The following is a 26,515-nucleotide window of genomic DNA, read 5'->3' as shown; positions in this document are numbered from 1 at the left end:
AAGAAACCAACTTTCAGACTATGTACTGTTTTTTAAAGGTAAAGCCTATACCTCTTAAAAGATACAAACCTAACACCACTTGAACATGTTCCAGCTCCAAAGCTCTTCCATATTGATGGCCATGTTTTACTGGGTAGCTTTGATTAGACAAACACTGTGCAGGGGGGAGGGGCTTAGTAAAAACTCATTTTCCTAACATATTACAGATAAAACATTTAAATGTTTCCAACCTACCATACTCACATACATGATTTTGTCTTTTTAATAGTAACCATACACTTGAGTGCCCAGGATTGGATCCTATGGATTACACATGTACGTCTCTTGTTCAGAGTAATTTATACTGGAAGACAAAGCTGCAACAGAAGGGAAACACAGAAAATCACTGAGATGGTGTGAGGACATTTGTTCTTTTTAGCAGTTTGCAATGCAGTGCAAAGTCAGCAACACTTTTTTCTTATGTTGCATCATTCTTCATATGTGATGTGTCATGTATTGACCCAACTTGACGCTGACACGTAGTGATGTGGCACGAGAAGTGAGAGGAGTCCTTAGATAGCCAGTCGGCGTGACATATTTATTATTGAATGTTATATGAAGTTCCTCTCTTTTTTTTTTTTTCTTGATTTTTTGAACAACTCAGCAAACTGTTTCTCTCAAAGTCAACAGATTTGATTGTGGGGTAAATAGAGCCTACAAAGAGAAATAGAAATGTGCCATTTCAGTGGAAAATTTTGTTTCATTTGTCCTGCAAGCATTGGCAGCTGTTTTCTTTGCCATAGGCTGAGTCGGTGACAGAGATTATTTCTCAAGAACCATGATAACAGTAAGAATCAAAACAACTCTCCAAGAATTGCATTTTTTTCTGGACAGCAAACAAGATTCCTAAGTCTGACTAACCCTTTTCTTGCCTCCCACTAAAATCCTCCCACCTTTTCAAAAGACACTGGAGTCAATTATTTTAGTATTGAAATGCTATTTCTGTGGAGAGGCATTATTAGCACTGCCAGAGAGACCACACATGACTAGAGAATAAAACAATGAAGTGACATAGAGCAAAGATCTCGTCAGTCTTAAATGGCAATTGTTTTCTGGCAGATCAAGTGCTCATAGGTGCCCTTAAATGAAGTGCACCCCATCACCTGTGGGAGTCAAAGTGCAATACCATGGTCTGTTTTGATATTCTGATCCATCTTTTAGGATTATTTTACTTTTCAGAATAAACGCTGGGTTATCTTGTGATGAAGACAGAATGAACAGTCATACATTTGACTTTATCTCCACAAGCCTTCCAGGTATCTCTTAAAGTAGAGGTATTATTTACCCAAAACATTTGAAAACAACAAAGAGTGTAAAGTGAAGTGTGAAGAGCAGCAGTGATTACCCACTGTATGATCAAAACTATGAAAATGCCAGAAGAAAAGACTTCTCACGGTAACACTGCCTCAGTGTCGATGATGAATACTTTATGTGACACAGATCTGGTGCAGATTTTAAAATGCATCTCATCAGTTTGTATTTGTTTTATAAAAAGGCAAGTTGATTGGACAAAAATATCAAGAGCAATTCTAATGAATGTTGTATGGGCTGTGTTTTGAAAATGGTCTACAGACCGGTCCACTGATTCTAAAAAGATACAATCGTCTGCGTCTGTGCCCCTGAGATTTTTTGACAGTTTGCTCTTTTTATCTACTTGAGCACATGTTCAGCATACAAAACTGGAGTGACCATCAGAGTATATCTTTTTTTACTGAGTCAATCTGTTTCAGCTCATTTAATGCATAGTATAAGTGTTCAGAGACATCTCTGAGTACATAATAATACACTTAAAAATACTAAAACTATGGTATCATCTGGTATGAAGTGCTGTTGTATCTGTCCAACAAAGAAAAGTACACATTTTGTCATAAGAAGTAAAATGCTAGCTCTGTCATGTCTGTATGTTTATCTTTAGCTTGTTAGCTCAGTGCACAAACGCTTAAAACAGGCATAAATAAAGCTAACTTTGCTATACAAGTAATTAAAAACCAACCTATCAGGATATTTGAAACGTGATTTAATATATAACATAAAAATGAGGTTAAACAAACTGTAGGTTGAAGCTAGCTAACGCTAATCTTTATGCTAGGCAAATAAGCTGACTAATTGTTAGCTGTGGCTTCATGTATCAATCTTTCCGAATGTCAAAATGTACAATTCATTTTACATGTTTACAGTACAGACATGGTATACGAGCTCTCTGAAGGTTGACTAATTCCTTCAGGTCAAGCAATATTCCTTTTAGCCAATTAAGTAAAAATGTTAGCCTATACACGTGCACAGTGGAATGAAAATGTTTAGCTTTAGCAATTGCCCGATATTTGGTCTTGGACTTTTTTATACATATGTGAGGTAAGAGAGTTGTTGGCCTCCCGTCATTCTTAACACCTCCATTGCTAATCATTTTGTATTGATCTAATGGGTAAAGCATGCATTAAGTCTAGTCAAAGTAGCGAGATTCTAAACAGGTATGTTAGATCTTTATTCCTGAATAGATTGGGTATCATACAATGTCTTTGAAGCATTTCAAGAAAACCAGATTTCATGGCATGGATTCAGTAAACAGAATGAATATGGGGCTGTGGTAGACCCTGTGGCAATATAAAGATTATATTCATTGTAATATTATTGCTTTCATCACAGAGGAGGGAGGATATGGACCCTTAAGACAAAAGGTTATGGTTTCCTTACAGGCCCACCTCTAATCTAACTAGTAACACCTAAGTTGAAATCCTAATGGTGTGTTTTGTGTTACTACAAAGGCCTACCGTAGATTAAATTGGTTTTATTATGACATAAAGTGATTGCACAGTACTGAGCCCTAAGCAGGTCATTAATGACAAAAATGTCCATAAATGCTTTCTAATATCACAGGGTATAATAGAAGGATGTTTGTGCTTATCAAGTACAAGTATTGACGCTTTCAACTTAAGTGTTACTTTAATAAGCAAGTGAAAATTGTGTAGCATTGTGCCCAGTTCAGACAGCTCATATGATGCCAATAATGCATTCTCCAAAAGACAAAATGCATCATATGCAACATATTCTGTACTTGATCAACTAATAAAGTCAGAAAATTGCACATGGTAAAATAGTCTATATATGAAATACCAAAAAACCCAGCGGTGAACAAACATGAAAATGGAAACAAGGTAATATAGTTAAGGCTAAACATCTTGTCTATTACCTTTGTATAGCTAAGTCAATAAGAGGAGCATGCAATCAACAGAACATTGCCACAATTTTACATTAAACAACAAAAGCAATCAACTCAAAACAAATGTATGTGCCTTTCCTCACCACAAATCAGAACCGTGTAATGTAGGTTTTCCACATTGTAAATCATATGGCTTTGTGCAATTTTTCCACTGTCAGTAAATTCACTAATGAAATTGTTTTTTTTTGTAAAATAAGATATTGATAAATGTCATGCCAGAAATTATTGAGATTCTGCTCTACATGCGCTGTTTCTTACATGCCAGATTGTGCTAATTGTACATGATCCTAAAAAATATATCAGAGATCTTTCGCCATAGCATGTATACACTTACAGCCTGGGACAAATGTGCTCAATTCCATCACCCTACTTTATATAAGGTATTTGTGCACATATTCTACATTTCTTTTAATATAAGAATATTGTCCATTAATAAAGGGGGAATAGTACAAGGACTTCAGGTGGGGAAGTAAAGGTGGATGGCATTAGTTAAAGTATGTCGCCTTTATGTAAAGCGATCTGAATTCATCTTTCTGAGTTTGGGGGGCAGGTGTCCGTCCATCCTTCCCCCTCCTCCCCCAGCAAGTCGCTGCAGCTTAGGAGGTAAGTCCGCCACTGACTTACTCATGGGCTCTGAGCTCATCTTGGAGGCCTTGCCAGCCATCTTATCATCAGAGACCCCGGGAACAGAGCTGATTCGCTGCAGCTTCATTGGCAGGTCTCCAAAGCTGTAAGTCATCTCTGAGGTGGTCGAGCTCATCCGGAGAAGCTTCTTGGGCAGGCCTTCCCGTCCTGTGATCTTCTGGAGCTTGGTGGGCAGCTTGGTGGTGCTGTCATTGTCCTCCAGGGTCTCCAGGCAGTCCAGGGAGCTGTTCTTCTCCCCGCTGTTGCACAGGGACGGAGCCATGAGGGGCGAGGAGAGCAACAGGGCCTCCTCCTGCTCCTTCACGCTGTGCGGAGTGGTGGGCACCTCGAACGTGGCGTGAAACTGCGAGTAGTCCACCTTAAAGAAGCCTTCCTCCAGGGAGATGACAGGGAAGAAGCGATGTCCCCACAGAACCTCGTCCTCTGTATACGACGTCCTCGCCTGGCAGGTCATTCCTGTCCAAGAGAGGGGGGGGGGGGAAAGAAAACTTGATGAATTATTTCTGGAAAAATTCCTGAAGAGGCTTCAAATTATAACAAATTATGTGCCTTTGTCTTTCCCCAGCCCAACACACGAGAGGCTAACATTTTGACATGAAATATTTCATGACTCCAGTGTTAAACAACGGAGCGCTGATTTAATTATATGCTTGGCACAGTTCCATCAACAAGACGGTATTCATCAGGATTCTTGCAATTCCCGGATCACAGAGCCAACAATAATGCAAACAAAAGTGCCTCAGTGAATGAGTGCTTACTGTATTACAGAGCCAGCTGCATAAATAAAAAGCTTAATGGATTATTCGGCTTCCAAACGTGATGTTTAGGAGCAATTTCCAGCCTAACTTGAAATATAATTAGAAGTACAGCTGAGTTATTTGCTGTGTTTGTTCGGTTAATTAGTTAATCATAAAAGGCCTAATACATTCTGTAATTACTGTTCATAAAGAACTCCATATGCACTCATCATATACAGTCGCTAAGTAAACACAGTATGACATCTTTATTATGTTTTTTAGTATTTGTTTTACCGTCTATAAACTAGAGGCTCCACATCAATGCCCATAACAAGGTGATGCTGCATGTTGTGTTATATACAGCTCCTCTTTCACATCCACTTTTATGCTCCTAAAAAGGTTCACATCTTAAGCTTGGCCAGTAGCTACAAAGATGGAGGATTAAGATAACCAAATTTCTGGAGAGGCAGACCCAGAGAAGTAACAGCTGCAGGCTAAGGTTTCTGGAGGTCTAACCCCGAGTGAAATGCCTCTGAAGCTCTCTGACACGATAAAGAGAATCCAACTTAATTCAGAAACACAAACGGAAACATTTGTCACACAAACATTGTTCAGCTTGAGAGGAGCCATAATGAGCGTGACAATTCAGTTTAAAGCATCCAATTGTGTCATTTTCAGATTGAAAATTAAAACCAAATATCCAATTTAGCACATTCAGTGTTTGTGTGCATGAACATGTAACCATGCTGCACTAATTGAAGATATCAGATTTTAATGAATTTAGAATAAAACCATCCTCAACGGGGACTTTGAATTAAATCAATACTTACATATTCCCCTCACATCCTTGGAAACAAACTATTGCAATTTGTAAAACATCTCACAAGAACATTTCTCTCTATGCAAACTTATTGGATGCTTATTAGTGATTTTTTTCCCCGTCACCATTATGCAACAGCTGCTGTGAAAGCTGCAGTGCATTATATCATTTTACTCTGCTTACAGCTAAGCCCTATGATTCTGAGCACAGAGAACATTCTGATGAAAAAAGAAATCATTTAATTTCACACTCAAACTAAGCATGGAAAATCTATAATTAGGTTTTATATCCTAAACAAAACTCTAATTTGGCAATATCAGTCCTAAAAGCTCTTATTTTAGCACAGACGATTGGCTTGGGGCACTCATGCTAAGACTTGTTGAAATCCATTAGGAAATCAACAACTGCAGCGTGTTGTTATCACATGTTTTAATTACCAGATTAATATTGTTCGAGCAGAGACAGTTGGGTCCAGACTCAGACGAAGCGCTCATTCACAGTGAGACACACCACGGCTGATTGTGAGGACAGCCTACAATGAAACTGGAGGCATCTGTGACTCTGCCTGATTCCCAAGGTCATAAAATAATTCAATGACAGCAGCTCTGTACACAATGGCAGATGTGCAGGAGTGTTGAACATCAAGTGCGTTTGGGGTATTCAAAGTATTACTTCTGCACTGTGGCTCAGGAGTCCCACAGCCTTTGGGGCATACGGAAGTGTGTGCGCTGCGGTGAATAAAGCGGCTAAAGCTAATGAGGACTTTGAGGCCAGAGCGATTGAGAGTTAAGTGTGAATGGAAAGCTTATTGTGTTGTGAGCTCTTTCAGCTGCCTGCAGCCAAAACACAGTCAGCATTTGATCATCAGCAGGCTTACATATACTGATTTGGAGAAAACTGTGGTGTTAAACACTTTCTAACAGCTTGTTAATCACCTCCAGAAGTGAGCCATACCTGCTTTATAGGATACAGCAGTCTGTGCTAACTGGACGTCTGTTTAGCAGATACAGGACTAAAGAATCAATAGCAGCTTTATGGGGGAAAAAAAAGGTTGGAACAAGTGAAATTAAATTGTGCCTGAGGCCAAAGGCTGCTACAGTGATATAAAAGACACGTATAGCTTTGTCTTTCATCTATTAATAATGCTCTTTTCTTCCTGCAGATGCTGTTTAAGTTCCTGTTTAGACCTCTGGATGCTCATGAACCGTGCAGGCCTGGGGCTGAATCTCACTCTCCCCTTCACTCAACCCACACAAAGGAACAGAGAACATATCACCCAGTACAGACGGTCTAACAAACCGCACCCTCCTTCAAAATCTAACTAAAGACCTCAACTTGATCATGGTCATTAATATAAATTTAATTTCCATGCATTATTCAAGGATTGCTGTCTGAGCCGTGCATAATTAGTAACACAGTTACATCACATACTTACAGTTGTGTTGCTAAAGACCAGGTGTTCTGAAACACCCACGTCCCCACAGCACACCGTTTAACAGACACAGCAACGGGACTGAACTCTGTTCCCCGACTTTCACTGAGGCAAGGACTTAAAATAGTCCGAATTTAGGATGGAAATGTACTCTTATGTAGACGAATGTGTTAGAAAGAAAACCTCGAGATCACATCAGAATACAGCTAAAGAGCTAAAAATAGACGTGGAATAATAAAACACGATATTTAATCTGTTTTTTTTAATATGATTCCTAAAAATAGGAAGACAAATAAGAATACCCGTGTTGGTGTGTATTTCGTACTACTGGCAAAGGCTTATGTAACTATAAAACACACGCCTGCCTGAGACTCAGTGTTTCTATGGAAACAAAACTGTAGGAATGTGTTCATGTGACAGCCATAAACATTTCCACTGCTGACTTTGTGCAAAAAGTAACAGAGACAACACAAAACAAAGCAAAAGTCTCTCTTTAAGATTAAGTGGAAAAAAAATACCATAAATTGATTTCCAATCGAGCGCAGGATCAAATGATCTGCACGACTCCAGAGTTAGAACAGAATGGTTTCAATATCAGATAAGAACCTGACCTTGTATTATACAAACACCTCAGATCAGAAGCTTTTCAGTGGAGTGGAGGAATCATATATTTTGGTGACTTTTCATCTCGGCACACATAACAAATGTTCTCTTTATTAAAGCACAGAGCAAGGGTCTCTTCCTCTTTCATCTATCGCTGTAACACTACACTGCTGCTGTGTTTTATAACTGTGCCGTCCTCATAGTTCCTCTGTCCGTATCATACGAGCATTGTGCTATAAACACACACAGGAGCACACACAGCAGGAGAGGACAAAGATCTCATTCCATCTCTATTGCTGTTTGCTGCTGGGAACATCTTTGGCTAACACACAGATACACACACACACACACACACGCACGCACGCACGCACGCACGCACGCACACACAAACACACACACACACACACACACACACACATCACAGCAGTGTAGAGAAACACATCAGATTGTAGTGTTGTCACGGCCTGTTTGTTGTATCAGTAACACAAAAGTTTCACAAAGTGAAACCTTAACAGCACACACAGATTAAACTTTTAGGTTCATCTGGTTATATCTTTATTTTACAAATTTAGCATAAAGCTTGTATAAGCAGAAATGGAAGAGTGCAGTTTTTTGATACAGCGAGGTCTGATTGGCTGTGACCTCTGTTACAATCATTCGACACAGGAAAAACTGATTCTTAAACGTCCTTTTTAGGTAAAATGTGTCTTTCAATACACAAAATAATGAAAAAGGTTTCAGATTGAACGTATTCCAGGTGTCCTCCCTGGCTGGTAAAATCCATCAAACAGCCCAGAGCACACCCTGTTCATCCCTGATGTCTTTTTTAAATATTACTCTGCCTCCAGTTCATTGTTGCTGGTTGTTATGTGCCTGCCTCCAACGCCAAGGCGCCAACCAAACTTTTTGCAGTTTCATCAGCTTTATTATTTCAACAGTCTTAAGCCATCTACCAAAGCCTCAACCTGTGGTGTTTGAGTGGAAATATTTGACTTCTGCCATTCAACTACATTATCTCCCTTTAGAGTTTGAGACACTGACACTGACTAACAAAATCCCCATAACTAAATCATCTGTTATCTTACTGGTTTCATTTGTTTCCAATTTACTATTTTCTGGTGTAGTAAAGCTGAAAATAAATCAAATTAGTGAGCAATAAAATCTTAATGATTAAAATGATTTCTTTGCATAGCCTTACCCAAACAAATGGAATCACTACAAAGCAGATGCATTCATCGCAGTTCAACCACACTATGGCTGAGATCAGGGACACCAATGAAACCAGGAGGGAAAAACAATCAGTTAAATCCATGTTGAGACCGTTTCTCATAATGTTCATTAAGAGAGAAATTTGTTACTCTGAGGATCCATCACACTTCTAATTTCACTCCATGTTTATCTGTTTCATTCTGTGACTCTGTAGACCATTAGAATAAAGATTTTGAATTCTCAATGGAGGAGCTTTCCTCAATAACGTCCTGTAAAATAGAGATTCTGTACCAGAGAAAAACATACTGTGGTATACAATATCCACTTACACTATCTTATTGCTCACTAGATGTATGACAAGAACATTTCTTCTTCAGATTATGATACAGTGTAGATTTCTGCTCTGGACAGTTAATTAGCGGCATTGACGCTAGCAGCATTGTGAGGGTATTTCAAAAGTTCAAATGTGTGTTAAAATGTTTTTAAGAAATGCCCCTCTTAAGTAAAAGTCTTTTAAGTAAAATAAGTCTCTCAACAATGTAAATGTACCTCAGGTGAGAGTGGAAAAAGATACTAAAAGCTACAATAATAACATTTAAAAAAAAGTTTGTACAATATGAAAGGAATTGATTTATTTGAAATACACATCAAATATGAGTTATTTTATTTGTTCTACAGGGTATCTTTTAGCTGATTGTTCTAGTTTTACTGCCTGCAACATCACTATGTTCATTTACTTCCACGACTCTCTTACAGCATCATGAGCAGCAGGAGAGAATCATTCTGATAAATCAACAGAACACCACCTTCTCATCATCATGCAGCGACAAGCTAGCAACAAGCAGGTTAACACAGAACAGCCTTAAGCTGCAAGAGAAACATCCGGAGCTGTGTGAACAACGCAGCATTCCCCAGATAGTCAAAAACACGGCTTTGGCTGAGTGCTAAAAGGGATTCAGTCGACTGGAGATGTAACCATCAACTGCTTTTCTGACGCATTCGCTATAATAAGCCCATTCTCACTTCCATGTTGTCAAAAACAGCAGCTTGGTCAGCAGCCCAATGCATCAGAATATGATGCTGTAGGTAGTGTTGTAGTCAAGACCACACCAACTTAGACCAAGACATAACCAAGACCAGAGTGCTCCGAGATCGAGAAAAGACAAAGACATTTAGGGATTGAGAACAAGTCAAGACCAAGACCAAGGCAGGGTGAGACTGAGAAAAGACCAAGACCATAAATATCACTGAAAAATCATCATGTTGTGTGCAGCAGGCGGTGTCACTTTCTTAGGCCGTAACACCGGGAAGGTTGCGGCCGTAACCGGGGAAAAAAAATCTAACGACAAATGATTCAAAGTTATTTGTTCTTTTAGAAAGAGGCATTTCTTTCTACTGACTTGAACAAAAGTCTTTCAGTGGAAGTCTTGATTTCAAATCCGGAATCCGCCCAGTCTGAGGCCAAGACAAGACCAGGTAAAAATGCTTTCGATTCCGAGACCTTCAAAAAGCAGTCTTGAGACCAAGACCGATTTTGAGTACTACAGCACTAGCTGGAGGTGCTCCTCTAGCTTTATTTCAAGATGCTTGAATTTGACATAAAGGTCAAATGACATAGTAGGAAGAGCATGATGGTCTGCTAATGTTGGCTGTCAGGGGAAATGGACAGATGTTTTCCAGTACTTTAGTTGTGTTACAAATGTACCATAGTCACATTTTTTTGCTAGTGTTACGTTACACTTCCTGCATTAGTAGCCTAACCAGTGTACATACATACTTATTCAACACACATTTTATCTTAATTCTAAACACAACCAATACAATTAGGTTCTAAGGGCAACTAAACTGTGTCTATTTCAGACATGAATCACATGAACGTCAAAAAGTAATTCAATGTGAATAATTGTCATCAAGCTTTAACCAAGTAGTGCCTTATTATCATCCTTATCTTTATTCCTTTATGTTGAAAGTCTAACCAGACATTTCCTATTTGTTATAACTATCATAAGAACCTTGCACAGACTGACGCAAATGCGTTACCTAGGTGATCATATGTGTATGATTGTAAAGCATCTATTTTAGCCCAAGTCATAAAGAAATCGATGTGATGACATAAAAGACTGCAGCATACAGTGAAGGATTCTTAGAAAATAACAAAAATATGATCTGACAGCTTGGTGATAATGTCATATATTCACTTGTAAGAGTTCCTCCAGGATGTCACCTTACCAACAGTGTATAAACTGCAGGATATATGATCTGCTGATTGGCCGATGTATACCTTAATCCAAAGTGTGAAATCCTGTCAGAAGCCCCCCTGTTGCTGAAGTTCACCCAGCAGTTTACTGCTCTCACACAGCATGCAATATCCATATGACAGCATGAGCGGCATTAGAATAATCCTCTGCTGAATCCACAAATTCAAGACAGATGTAAAAAAAAAAAAGAAAAGGAAGCATCTCATTTGAGGTGAATTTCAGAGGGGAAACGGAGATAGAAAATCAGAGAGGACACTTTTTCTGCCTCGATGTGTACAGGTGTGTTTCACGCTGAGGTTTTTTTTTTTCCTGCCGTCTCAGCAACAGATATGTTTTCTAATAAAATCTCCATACGTAATCCAAATAAGAAAACCGAATGGAATTTGAGAAAGTGAGCTGAAGTGGAAAAGACTACACAGCGGTGAGACGGGACGACTCCCATTTGATTCCATTATAGACTTTACTTTACTTTTTGAGATTTAGATGCCCAAAAGCCATCTCAGCTTGAGACTAAATAAATGCACTTTTCCCTCGATAACACAGAGCTGGCTGCTCCTCTGGTCTAACAAAGTGAGGCAGACGCACATTCAGCCGAGTGACAGTGAAGATAAAAAGCCTTCTTTGGGGGCTGGGATAGAAGGAGCACAGTAAACTCAGAGGCAGCCTGCCATGTGCCTTGATACAAACAAAAAAACTAAGAAAAGAAACAAAAAAGACGAAGTGGTATTCACAGCCCAGGTCGTCTAAAAGAAGCTAATCCAGGTTGTTGAAGCGAGGGGATCATATCTGTTTGATGCCTGCAGGGGAATCCACATTCTCCAGCTCTAGTCCTGCTGTTGAAACACAGAGGGAAGGAGAGGGCAGACCTGAGAGCAGCTCGGTCACACCACCAAGGCATGGTCGCAATCTAGATTTGTGAAAAAAAGAAATCACCGCTATTATATGATTCAACAACCCCGCAGGCAGCGAGCAAATGACACTCCAAATTGACGACTCTGTGAAAATGAAGGTTTATTCAAATGACTCCTCTGGATGAACTCTCACAAAGCAAGTCACCGAAAAAAAAGAGGAAGGTGGGTGTCGGAGGCTTTGTACGCAAGCTCCTATTTAGTGACAAATTCACTATCCCTCCCTTTTTTTTCTGGCTCTCTCTCTTTCACTCAGTCACTCAAATAGCCGGACACACACACAAACACACACACACACACACACACACACAAACTCGTTCACCAGTGCAGTGCTGTCAGCAAAGTCCCCTGACAGTCTATCACGGCTGTGGAAACAGCTCAAGTGTTATGTATGAGAAAGAAATACAAGCAAAAACACAAGCATGAGGCTCTGGACACTGCACACACACACAGCAGCAACACAACCACACAACACACTCCAAGATTCATCCTGATCTCATTGTCGGGGATGCTGGCTCTGGCCGGGCATAAAAAATGCCTTAGCTGCAGTGCTGGATTGTGGTGGAAAGACAATTACTTGGAGACAATTATCCTGTTGTTCGTTTGTGCAAAACAGGAAGCAGAATTCCCCTTTGTCTAATTTTGGGATTTGTGTTACAACAGATTAAGCTGCTGTGATGAATATGCTAATGTGTGGCAGAAGAGGAGGAGAATATAAGGACGCAGAGGTGAGTTTCAGCGTACTGAAGAGACCAAAACTCAGTTAAAAGGTCTGGTTACTTAAGTGCTTTGACATTTCACCACTGACTTGTTTCTCTTTTCAATAAAATGTAACACAGTATAGAACAAATTGTGGCTACAACAGCATAAAAAGAAATCTAATTTTGATACAGACACTGCTATTGTGGTCCCAAGTCCTGTCTGATCATCTGTTTCTATGGTGACCACCATCAAGTGCTGAAAGTGTAGAAACATCCACAAGCATCCAGCGACCTGTTTTTCATAGTTTGACTTTACAAAGAGGGACATAAGTCCCCACTCCCCGTGTTTAAATGCTGATTTAGTGTGAGATCCATTTGTAAAGGTAGCTTCCGCCCATGCAGTAAACGACCGAGCAATGGAGGAAGGTGATGGAGGGGAAAAGGCAGGCGGCTGTGGGGGAGGGGAGAGCCTGGATGCTGAGGCAATTGAGGCTGGAATGGAAGAGAAAGAAGGGAAAGGAACAGGAGCAAGAGCTGCCAACCCTCTCCACATAAGGTGGAGTGTCATGCAGGCTGAAGGAACATATGGCTGCAGGCCATTAACACAGCCAGGAGAGCACATATTACCAAGCGAAGGCAATCCTGAAAGCTGCACTGAAAGGAACCAATTGAACAAAGCAGCGATCTATTGATTCCACTGACACAAAACAACCATAAAGGAGAATATGTCCAAACCCACTGAGGGCTCAAATGATTTCATTTTATGATATATTGAGGACACAAGTGATCAGAAAACCTTTTACCCATCCTGAATTAGTGACAGCTGTAATCCCTTATTGATCTCAGCTATTACATGTACTTAAACCATGAAGAGGAGTCACAGCTGAAAGAGGAGGAGACAAAGGAGGGACTTCTAAACCCTCACATGGTGCCAGCTCGTTGTTAAGGAATTGCTTTTTTTTTTTTTTGTTGTCACTCAAGCTGAAGAGCAGATTGTAGTGGGAAACCTAAGCATGCTCCAGTGAAGAGATAGAGTGAGACATCCCAGAGGAGGGGCTTTTTTTTCTAGAAGACAAGCCTTAAGAACTTGTTCATGTGGCTTTGCGTTTAGGCCACAGGATTGATTCACCTGCACTCCAGGGACAATCAAAGCTCCAACAATCAATGTTGCCATCGAACAACATTGTGAGTGCATCACAGCCTTTTCCGGTAACCTCTTAAAGAAACAGTGTTCCTGAGAGTCCATCCTCCAAAGACGCAGGGGCCAATATGAGCTATACTGTACAGTCGTCAAAAAAACAAAGACAAAAATACACCATGACAAGTCTTCATTGAGTGATCACAAGACCTCTGCACTGACGGCACCTTGGTCACACAAGTTCACCTCAGGTCTCCCTCCACTCCTTCTCAACCGGTGATTTATTGCTATCCAACAGGGACTTGACAAATCCCTAAAGACACAATTACCGTGCTTCCCCTCGGGAGGCCAGCACAGTTCATCTGAAAGGGATAATGAATCCAGGATGTCATCGACGGTTCGCTGCAATGCCCATAATGGGGAGTTAATCCCCAGTGCCATTATTGTATGCACAGTAGACATAAGAGTTGATCTCAGAATATCTTTGTTTATCTAAAATTAGGCATGCTAATTTCAGTGTAAAACGATACCACATCTATGCTAACCCAGGCTACATTTCTGTAGAACATTATGAATACCCATTTGGGAAATGCTAATACATAGATCCTCATATACAGAGATCAAAAGTGTACTTTCTAAAAGCTGATTTTAAAAAGTGGGTTTTTAAGAAGTGTTTTTAACATTCAACAGAAAAGGGTGATTTGAATGAAGGAGGTGAGTTCCTAAGTAAGGGAGATAATACAGCAAAGAAGCAGCCACCCTTTAGTAGGTTTAGTACAGCGTTTAGTGGTATCACCATGGGGGTTGTGGTTGGATGACCTAAGATGTTTAATACAGCACCATAATCAAGACACAAAGTTAGAACTAGGGCTGAGAATCTTTGGGTGTCTCACGATTCAATTTCTATTTCGATTCTTCGGGCTCCGATTTGATTCAGAATCGATTTCAATTCCAAACGATTCTGAATTCAATGATCCATGGATTCCTGTAACTGAATCTGGGCATGCTGAAGCTGTTTGCCTGTAGACTTAAGTCCCGCCTCAGCTCCAGCTCTTTACTAGTTAGGTTGGCCCACAGTTAGTTGTGACTGCATTTTTAATATTGGGACTGTCATCATTGGGCTTCAAAACGTCCCTTCAGTAACTGATGGGTGACATCACTAAGACTATGTTCAGGCATATACAATGTATTTTTATATTCAACAAAATGTCCTTGAATGTAGCTGAAGGTGAATCTATTTTACATATGAAATAATGTAGACTTATCTTTTTTTTCTGCAATGAAAATTCAACTGTCAAGTCCTTATAAATGAAGAGCACGAGGAAGGAAAGATCATTTTATTCAGATCCAGACTTAATGTATCACTACACCTCTCTGTGGCCCTGCAAACATTTTATTTCATGCTAAAATAATTAAGGCCGTTAGCTGTAGAATGTATTCTTAATAAAGACAAATGACCAAGAAGCATGAAAACCTATTTAACACGAGAGCTCTCTGGTATCAACACGTGGCTTATCACAGCACAGGTGGAGCTCAGCAGGGACAGCAGCGTCTCTCCAGAGTTCTCACCCTGAGCACATTAGATTTAATTGGCAACTCTCACTCTGAACCATCTTTAACCCTCTGACCCACGGGCTGAGACACCAAGAGACTCACTTACAGTGTAATGAATCATGGTCAGTTTCTAGCTTATAACTGAGGTTCACTCACACAATTGTTTGCTTAAACTAGGATTTTCTCAGCTTCGGACGACCCTTGACCTTTGGGGCTAAGGCCCCAGACTCATGATTAATAGGAGAGGGCCTCTGGTGGGACAAACATAAGGCTTTCTATTTTCTTTCAATTAGATCTGCTGGTGATAAAACAGATCAGGCTTTGACATTTGCTGCTCTGCTAATCAGTGGCAATAGATAGTTTCCAATTAATTATGCTGGCGGCAGAGCCTGCATGAAAGCAATTATTACTCATTTCATTGACTAAATATACTCTTTATGTATATTTGTGTCACAACCGCAATAACTTTAATTAAAGCTGATGATGATAGTATTATGTGACATGATAATTATTATTCTCCACAACACAGGTCAGAGAGTTGCTGCCTTGATTGGCAACAGAGTCTTAAGTGTCCTTTTTAGGGCTGAATAGATTTCATCATAAATCTTAAAATTCCACCTTTGTACACATTTTTGCACATTTTCCAACTTAAACCTGCAAAAGTCCAAACACCTTTCTTTAAAAGATTCAGCTCAGTAAACTAAAATACGGAACATACAGGTAACAGAATCATGATTTAAAGCTGCTCTCTCTCCCGTCACATACTGCATTTATGCACGAAAACACATGAATAAACATAACCACTTGATCCTGTCTATATGCAACCAAGCCCCTGCCACCCACACTCATTTTAAAACGAGCAGATAGCTGGGATACTCTATTTTTTATTCTGTTACAGTGAATCAGAGGAAAAGCCTTGTAGCTGTATGAAAAAGAGGGGGCTGACAGCAATCTTTGAAAACAATCAACGCACGACTTTAGAAGAGAAAGGCGAGAGATTCTGATCTTTTTTTTTTTTTTGCCATAATTTGCCTCCTAATCAAATCAAGAGATGAAATGTGACGCCGAGTTTCATGTACAACACACATTCAGTGGGAAATAATTTTCAAATATGAGACTATTAGTTAGTTCAGTAAGCAGAGATTGTTTGCCTGCAGCACAAATGTGCTGTGTCACCAGAAGGGTGAGAAAAAGTCAAAATGAAAAGTCTCTGAGCAAACAAATACAAGCGTTTAAATGAACAGCAGGACAGCTTGGTTTATCATGAAGAAAACTTTATGCCTCCTAATCCCTTAAACCTTGCCAACTTTGTTGGAAAACATCTCCTAAATATTTCTTATTTGCACCATTTTATGAATTTCATAGCAAGTGTAATGATCACACAGCACACATTTGCATGAAAGTCACATCCCTCTGAAAAGAAAAAAGGTTTATGCTGATGATAGAGTTCATGAATCATTGCTTTTCATAGCTGATGAGTGAATTTAGAAGCACTTTGCAGAGCTTTGAGGATCTTAACACTGTGGTTTGCCTCCATGTTAGAACCCAAATACTGTACAAACATTCAGGGATAGACTGATGTGCTCCTTTCAGACTTCTTTCTGCTCTGAAATGAAAATGAGTTCCCCATTTAAAAAAAAAACCATCAGCTTGTTTATGCTAATTAGTTATTATTTCTCTAATCTGTAAACTGCCTTCTTTTAAATTGCATAAATAAATATTCAATCCTCAGCATGCAGGAGCGTCAGTATTCAGAGCATTGTGGTGCAACAGCATCCTGTACAAAGCCCGCAGTGAAAATAAGAAAATGAATTTAGTTACAATGCACTGAGTAGTTTCATGGTTGGGGAAACATAAACGTCTGTTACTGGCAGCTACAGTTTACTTTGGGTCCTCGAGAATCAGCTCCACTAATGAACAGATTGGCTCTGGCTTGGCGTTTAAGCCTTTGTAGTGTTGAACAGCGGTACTGGTGCAGTAATGGGACACTTATCTAAACTTGTGATGTATTTTAAGAGGCTGCATGTAGTAGTTCTGAATCAGCGGATGAGTCAAAGTCAGGTCATGATCAGCTCTGTAGAATGACCCCTCAATGCTATTAATACTACATTATTTCACTATTTGTTTTTCATTTGCTATGGGAACTCATAGGCCTACATGCTCAACTCTACACATCAGGAAGAAGCTGTTGTTTTTTCTCCGCAAGAAATTTTGACACATCCCAGAAGACAAAGAATAAATACCATTTAGCTCTAAGACTTTCGCTCTGATTTACAGGGAAACTTAAACAGAAAGAAGCTGTTGTTTTTAAAACCTGTGGTTTTCATACTTTGACCAATCAAATTGTCTGCTGAGGTAAGCAAATGCAGTTACACATTGAATTGAATGCCTTGTGCAGCTTTTTTCAATCACCTTGTCTAATTAGACCAGAACATCGGTGTTCAACCTTTTCCTTACATATTTGCCATCCCAAACAAAAAAATGATACATGATACAGGATACATCAAACATTAACATACATTTGAACTTACTCATTAGAATCAGAGTGTCTGACTAATTGCAAGTGCAGAAACATGTATTTTACACAGTTTAATCTTCAGACCTGTGACTAAACCATCCAGTAATTGTGTTATCATTTATTTCAGTTCATATCTGCAAAATCTGAATATGATAACTTCAGATCTTTGGTGTCTGGACCCCAGGTTGGGAACCAATTAATTAATTGATGCATTCAGATCACCTCATATGGTTCGTTCTGCAAAGTAAACTTACAAACATGGTGTACAGTAAATATACCCCCACTAAATATCTGTGTAGACTCTCAGTGAAAAGTGTAGCGTTTAAGTGGGACTATGATACAGAAAACGATTCAGGCCACTGATTTTTTTTTTTTTTTAAGTTCTGACAACTTCTGAGAACTGAAAAAAAAATCAGTGGCCCTATCCTCTTCCATATCATGAAGGCCTGCTGTCTATTTTTCATATATTTTTCACAGACTTTCACACAGAAACAGGTCATTAAATGTTTATATTTCATGTATGGTTACTTTATTTCAAACGCTGCTTCGATTTTCAATCAGCTGTTGACTCTGTGCAACAACAATCACTAGCTTAATGTTATTAATGTTACAGCTGTAGTAGCTTTATATTTAGCCAAACAAGCTCTATTACAGAGCCCTGTGTTCGGTCCAAAAACTGGCGCTATAGTCTCTAAATACACGCTTCCTGTTTGCAGCTGCAAGAGCCGCCTGTCCAGAAACACACATCAGCGTAATAAACAGTGTGTTTATGTTACGTATTCAACACTGTCAAAGCTCAAACAAGAAACAAAGATAACAAAAAGATTTCAATGTATTCTTTTTAAAGTTGTTGTCCCTGATGGGGGATAACGATTACTGTTGTTGAGATGATGCAGCTTTTTACATAACAGTCTTTGTTCTCAGATTGTTAAAGCACTTTCTAAATAATAACTGAGTTCAGGTTTATCTAACTGCTTGTTTTATTATTATTAGAAAAGTATCAATGTGTAGGCCTATATGGTGAAAAAAATTGAGTGTGAGGTACATTATCAAGATTCATTGAGATGCATTTTGATTTGTAGTGCTGTTAAAATGCAGTTTGAGTCATGGCTGGCTGAGGGGAAGGTTTGTTTATCCTGAAAAAAAACCCAGAACGTGATAAAAAAAAATCTGTGATCAGATCCGAGCCGTTAGATTTGTGATCCATTACATCAATATTCAATATGATAATGTTCGGTGTTTTTTTTTTTACCGCTGAATGAGACATAAGGAAACATAGTTGAATAAAGCTGAAAATGATGTGCTGTACACGTAACCTACAAAGTAAATGTAAACGACAAGATCATAGGGATGACGCTAGAGGAAAAATTAAAAAAAACACTAGCAAGAAACTTAGGTGGCAACTTTGGTGAAAGCCAATCAGCATTGAGAGTTTCCTGTTGTCGTGAAGGTAAATCAGAAATGGTCACATTCAGGTAGCTTGGAGCAGCAAAAGGTGAATCCACACGTATTGCAAACAATTTTTAAAGGTGTTCAAATTGACCCAGCTATGTTCTCTTCCATTTCTTTGATTTTAAAACACAGCTGGGAGAATATTCAACAGTGACACTACCCTAAGTTAAACTTCTATTTGGCAACAGCAGCACTTTGGTTAACATTAGGGGACAAGTTAGGTATTTGATTATGTGTACATGAGTAAGAATAAGACGGCTTAACCTTGTCGAATTTTAATACCAAGGTTAAGTTTGTTGAATGCCTGAAGGTGACCATAGTGAAAGGAACGTAAAATTGTATATTATACCGTTAACGGCTGAGCAACCAAATAAACTCGTCAATGAGCATGTTATTTTGCTGAGTCATGTTTTGCCACAGGTCAGATCAGATGAGTAGACCATTATAGTTCTAAATAAAAGTGTACTTTCTCGGGGCAACTTTACTTTTCTTTAAAAATGTACGCTCCCTGTTGTAAACGAGTAGCAGCTACATGTGCAGAGATACGTGTACATGAACTAATCATTCAAAGAAACAACATCGAGATCACAGAACACAAACAGTGATCAGTTTGTTCAGCAGACTACCAGATTGCAACTGAACAGATGCTACTGCATTGCGGACTTGTTCAACTGCAAATCTAATTGGTACATAGTTGTGTCACAGCTCAGTGCTGATAATAACAATAATGATAATAACTTTATTTGTTAAGCTCTTTTGAGAAAACAAGGCTTTACAAAGTGTTTTGACGCATGCAGAGGTAAATAGAACAAAGCGTAAGAAGCCAAACAAGCACAACAACAGAGACAACATAACAACAGCAGAGGCACCTCAACAACAACAACAACGAAACAACAGTGATGGAAGAGCAACAACAACAAAAAAAAAACATCTTTGACCCAAACATCATCAGAACGCAGGAAACACAGGAACCCAGCTACACAAATTGAGACCAAGAGGGCCAAAGATGTAAGAAGATATAAGCAATTAAAAGAGATAAAGACAATGAGAAAAAATAATAATAATAAGAGATTAAAAAAAAACAATAAAAGTGGGTAGAAGCTACAAAATAAGATAAGAGAAATCTAAAGAGATATAAATAAAAATGATAAGAGATAAGAATGATGGTGAAGTTTTAGTACAAAGTACAAACAGCTAAAGCAAAAAGAAGTAAAAAAATTAAGTATACACAAGAAATAGAAGTGGTAAAAGGAATAAAACAGAAAAAATAAGAAATCAACACAAACAGATAACAACAATAAAAACAATGAAAAAAAAAAAAAAGCCAAAAGAGTAATGACAGATATTGAGGAGAAATAATGCTATTAAAAGAATTACAAGAAATACAATTGAAAATTAAAATGGATAAAATAATAAATAAAATGATCTTAAGTTTTAAATGTGTAATTATTGTTATTAATTGGCATTAGCACTATCCATGACCAATACCACCTGGCTCCAGTCATTTCCTGTTCTTCATATTAACACTATTAAAATCCTCTTTTGTAATCCAAACACCTGTCACTCCTGCACTTCACAAATCTTGCAGATGTAACTCGGCTCTGTGTTATTGTGCTGCGATTCACATCAACAACAATAATAACAGGGGGATGAATTGCTCACACAGAGCCTGACATGCAGATCTTCTCTGTGGCCGATGACACGTTAGCACCTCACAAGAAGATCCTTGTTGTGGAGTGATGAGATCTGTGACATGTATTGGTTGTTATTGTGTCAAAATGTTATCTCTGTTCTTATTGTTAACTCAACCAAAACTTGTTACTACACCCTTCTTGTTTGTGTTTTTTCCCAACACAGCTAGCTTGTGTTTCAGACAGCATGTACACTACATTAATTGCAACGTGATGTAAACCCAATTTATCCTCAGCAGCACATCAACTTGGCACAGCCGTGTTAGAAAAGCAACTCGATACCACAGAGCCACAACTGGCACAACTCCAGGAGAAAAATATGCTGCTACCAGACATCCTACATGTCTCATTTGGAACATGCATCGTACTGAGGTGGTGATCAAAAAAACACCTTTGGGCTCCTTTTCAAAAGGAATGAGGAATGGCTCGTGTCTGTTTATACGACGGAGAGGTTGTCAGAGGTTACAGCTTAATGGAACAAACCCGGGCTCCTGCGTGATATCTTCCAGAATTCACTTACTTGTTTTTGTGTGTAGAAGGAACTTCGGTTAGACCAAAATAAAAGCTGTGTGATCTAAGGGAACAAAAGGTAACAATGCCAAGAATGTTACACCTTTGTGTGTTTTCTATAATCTGGTAGTAGGGATAAAGATTGTGCAAGCTTTAATCTGCAGCAGAGAGTGTTTTAACTCATGTTCCAGACTTTTTTTTTTCCACGCATAACAAATGAAAAAAAAAAGAGATCGAGGGAGTTGGGCATCATCCTCACTAGTAAACAACGAGCTTCATTAATATTTCATCTTATTCTTTCTCTGCTGTATTACCTGTTCCGGCCAACACTTTCCTCGTACAGTAAGAACTCTGTGTGCGTTTCTAGATCCTCTGTATTAGCAGGTGATGCTGTCAGCAAAAAAAAAAAGCAATTTCATTTCATGTTTGGCATCACATGTTTGCCTTGCTTTTATTGCAGAAAGGGTGTTATGATTGTGTTATGATCCCTATACCATAGGAATAAAAAGAAAAAAAAAAAGAATCTAAGTTTAGGTGCAGTGCTGCAATCCTGAATACTCAAGGAGAGGTTGCCATGGAAACAGAGTTACATTGGCCAGAAATGAAAGCGTCTGAGGATTTAGACTTTCACTGTACATAAATGTTTAACCATAGATTGTTCCTACATCAGCCTTCAGGAACTGGCTTCACATACGCTCAAGTGCTCCTCGATGCAGACATTTCTGTGAGGTGAAAACAAGAGCCGGACAATCCCAAAGCAGGGTAGTAAAAACTGAGATTTTGACTGTTAGACACTTCTATGGCAGCCGTTATATAATACTATAAATACATGATATTATATCAATAAATAGAGTCATATCCTAAACCCAGAGCAGCTTGTGCACTTATGTGTTAGCTGCATAATTACTCTCATTAAAACTGTAAAATTTAGATCAACTTTACACCAGAATTAGATGAGAATAAATCATGTTCTCCAACAGTATAGTATGCTATATTTTGGGACACATTAAGCCACGCTGAACTGCTACTTCAAATTGTGACGCCTTACATGGGCAATTTGTCTTTGGAACGCGTAAAATCCAATCCAAACAACACAACAAGAATGCTGCATGTCTCAAACTGCAGAGATGTTGAATAGTCTCAGCTGCGAAGAGACTTTCAAACACAACACTAACTATCAGCTAATTGCGGTCTACAGTGGAGGGCTGTCACATCTCCCATATGTTGTTTTCTCTCAGCCATCCTATTACAACTATTAAGCCCTGTAGCACTGAAAAAAGAGCTCTCCCCTCACACTACATCAGCTGTGTCAAATAAACGGTTTGAATTTAAAATGACCACAGTGGAGAATTTTTACTCGGGGCATTACTCATCTTGTGAAAATGGAAATCCCTTATTCAAAAGCAAATTCTTATCCCCCCTGTGAGAAAAGCAGCCCCGAAGTAAGTGCTGTGCGGGCACAAAGGCAGAGAATGGATTTTTTTTTTTTTAGATAGGAAAAAGAAAGTGTTTATTGCCCAAAATTGACCTGCTGGGTTTTTTATGTGAAACTTGGCTAAACTTCTCCAAAATCAAGAAATACCTTCTAATGCTTCAAGTGTTCCTCCTTATGCCTTCAAGACAGAGTCAATCATCTATTATGTATGAATGTTAAGCACGGCTATTATTAGCTGCACTGTAAGTTGCTTCAGGAGCAAAAAATCAATGAGATGCAATCAAGAGGTCAACAGTGAGTCCTTAAATATGTCAGCTGTTGACACCTTTGGGGGAGCTGCGAGTATTATTCACGAGATTTGTTCTAGAAAAAGACAATGCAACACCTACAAAAACACAGTGAAGACAATGCAACATCCTCGGCTGATGTACTTTGAGCCTCATGCAGTAAAAAAAAGCCCTCATTTCCAAAGGCAGGCCTCTAAAGGTGTGCTTTTACTCACCCGTCGTCTCCACTATTCCTTCAAGTATCACCACGATTTCAAACTGCTCTGTTTGCATGGACCTCTGGGAGAGTTCGTAGAAAGGGCTTTTGGTGTCGATCACATGGCAGATCGTGAGCGGTGAGACGAGGAAGAGCTGGTCTGCCCCGGGTACTGAAACCCACGTCCAACTCCAACTGATCCAACGGAAGAAACTCGCCCTCGGGCGTCTGGCGAGACTAGGGAAGCGTACGGGAAGAGACAGAGATGCTTGGTGCGGGAAAAAAAGGGGGGTAAAGACAGACTTATGTGCAGCTCATTAAGAGGTTTGTGGTGACTTAAAAAAAAAAGAAATCTAATGTTTTAGGTGCAATCAGGGCGACTGTCAAGCAGTCTACTGGATCATTTCTGTTATTTTCTTAAATGACATATAGAGGATTTACTTTATCCAGCCCACATTTGATTTAACTACCACCAAGATCACAAGATGGTTTAAATGATTTGATACTGTTTGAATTATCTGCCTAACACTCACCTGCTTTTCACGGAAGCTAAGAACAACTAAGCTTATTCGTCTCCATTTAAAAAGCAGTTTTAATAACGTGCTAAAATGGATACAAAAGCAGTAAGGCTTTGGATAAACTTACTGAGATTGGACTTACCTTAAACCTTATTAAACCTTACATTTAATCTCATTGACCATTCCTAAAGATTGCCATGCTCGTTTGTGGACTTGCTTTAGGATTGTAGAGCATTTGTTTTTACACTGGTGAAGCCAAGATGTTCAGAAGGGAAATCCATAGATGACGTTCTCCTAATGAAGGATGATAGCAGCTTTACACTGAGGTGTAACACATTACCACTTTGAACATGTTTTAAACGAGAGTATGACCTCATTTCCCCCAAGGTTTGACATGGAGAGAAGTTATTTAGGGAAAGGCCTCTTGGAAAACTTGGGGCAGATTATTGTTCCTCTGTTATGACTGCAAAATATGTAATTTTTGAAAAAGGGAAATAGGCTTTCTGTGCCCTAGCTATGGCCAAGAATTGCTGATGGTGTTGTGGTTATTTGTGGTCTTTGTCTAGAATATTTCAGAGGGTTCATGTACAGTAATGGGGAGGCTTACTGTAAATGTCAGGGTGTAGGCAATTCCTCAAATCTTATTAACACATGATCCTAGTTAATAAACAATACGTACAGGACTCAAATACTGGATCCTTCTTGACTAAAAGTAGCATCACTTACTTTGAGCAATTTGCAGCGGATCTGTGCAGACACCATATGGCTGTTACGCAGGTTGCCGACCCTGAACATGAGAGTTAGTTTTCCATCTCGCATAGAGATCACCGCATGTTCACTGAACATCAGAGTCTCGGCCCTTTTCTTGGGCTGAGACATCTTGATGAACATGCAGCCGATCAGAAAGGCATCGACGATCGATCCGAGGATCGACTGAAAAAGAAAGAGAATGATCCCCTCGGGGCATTTGTCTGTGATGTATCTGTACCCATACCCTATGGTGGCCTCGGTCTCTATGAAGAAGAGGAAGGCTGAGGGAAAGTTGTACACGTTGGCCACACATGGAGTGTACTTGTCGTTGTGTGCTCTGTTGAGGTCTCCTCTGATGTACGCGATTAACCACCACATAGAGGCCATGAAGAGCCAAGCCACCGTGTAGGTGAGGATGAAAATAAACAGATTCCAGCGCCATTTCAAATCTACGAGTGTTGTGAATAAGTCTGAGAGGTATCTGCTGGTTTCACCACCCAGGTTCCCATGCTGGACGTTACATCGCCCGTTCTTGTCCACGAGCGCTGCCTCTTCCTCTTTTTCTCCGGGGGAGGCTGGTTGAATCCAGACCCGCTAGATGAGGTGGTCACTACCTGATAATCGTCCCCAAATTTCTTTCGAAGTGCAGACATACTACGATGACAGCAGCGAAAGGAATAACGAAGGATTCAATGATGAAAATAAAAACAGCGTGGCTTGTAGTTGCTGCAGTGCCCGTGCGCAATGTCTCCCTTTTGGAAATAAGGCGATAAAAAAGTGTGCTGTCTTCGCCACCAGTTAGTCTTGCACTGTCCTCTTTCGCCACACACTACTATTGCTACACCTTACAGCCATGAAACATCAATAATGGATCAGTTCTTTACAAACCTCGATGATAGAAGCCATATGAATGAAAAAAGAAAGACGCACAGGATGAGGTATCCAAACGCGCCAGTAGCAGTCCAGGTTTTACAGGTTTATCAGTTGCTGCGTCGTGGATTACTCATCGCCCGTGAAGGTTGGGGCTGTATCGACCTGTTCAAAACAGTACTCGCACAGTAAGTTCTCATGCGAAAGTTCAGTTCAAAATCCCTTAAGACCCCATAAAACAGAAAAATCTCTGCGTAATAGATCGCTGGAAACGGTTTCCAGGATTGAAACGTGTCTGTGCGCTCTTGTGTTGGAGATCTGGTTTCCAGTCCTTCCTTTGTGATGTGTATACATAGGAGAAGAGTTGCATCCGAGCATAGAGTATGTAAAAAATGACGAGCTGGAGGAAGAAATCACTGTCCCACTGTCGTCATTTTTGGCTGCGCGCATCGACGCTGATGGCCAGGCTCTTTTCAGGCATCTCTTAAAGAAATGTTGGCTGTGTTGTCATGGTTTCAGCTGTAGAGATCCACCAGATGATCCTTTGTTTGCCTGCTTGGATCCTTCTTTCCCGTCGAATTCTCTGCGCGGTTCCTGCGCACTTCCACTGTTCCAATGATGCACGCACTGTTGCCTAGTGGTACTACAAAGACAGACAATTTAGGAGGAGGAGGGAAGAGGATCGCCTGATTGACAGTTTTTTTTTCCTCCAATTGATCAAATGTGTGAGGCTGCAGCCATAAGATGTTAAGATGACTTAAATAACACACTGGACAGCTCCTGCCTCCTAAAAAGAAATGAATAGGCTCCTGAGTCTTTGCAATAATATTATTATGGGGGGGGGGGGGGGGGGGGGGGGGTGTAATAATTGCTGGGAAAAAAATCGAGTGGAAAATAAAATAATTCACACCTTCTTATCTACTTAAAACATCTTTTCAAACATTTCCTTTTACACATTATTTACTCTACATTTTATGTGAGATGGACATGTACAAATGCTGCCTGTGTGCTGCTTTTACCTCTGGGA

The 26,515-nt window shown here is 39.6% G+C and overlaps 1 protein-coding gene across 1 annotated transcript; it reads right to left on the bottom strand.

The window, feature by feature from the left end:
* Positions 1-1,740: 1,740 nt before the first annotated feature.
* kcnj3a (potassium inwardly rectifying channel subfamily J member 3a) lies at positions 1,741-26,176 on the bottom strand. Its single transcript, XM_020651569.2, is given in 5 exon segments — positions 1,741-4,357; positions 23,370-23,517; positions 23,519-23,587; positions 24,595-25,160; positions 25,163-26,176. Coding segments are annotated over 5 exon segments (1,488 nt in total). The 5' UTR covers positions 25,272-26,176; the 3' UTR covers positions 1,741-3,761.
* Between the last annotated feature and the right edge of the window lie 339 nt (positions 26,177-26,515).

Source organism: Labrus bergylta, chromosome 13, assembly GCF_963930695.1.
Source record: "Labrus bergylta chromosome 13, fLabBer1.1, whole genome shotgun sequence".
NCBI classification, from domain to species: Eukaryota; Metazoa; Chordata; class Actinopteri; order Labriformes; family Labridae; genus Labrus; species Labrus bergylta.
The sequence above is the reverse complement of the archived record's forward strand: the minus strand, read 5'-3'. Positions and strand labels throughout refer to the sequence as shown.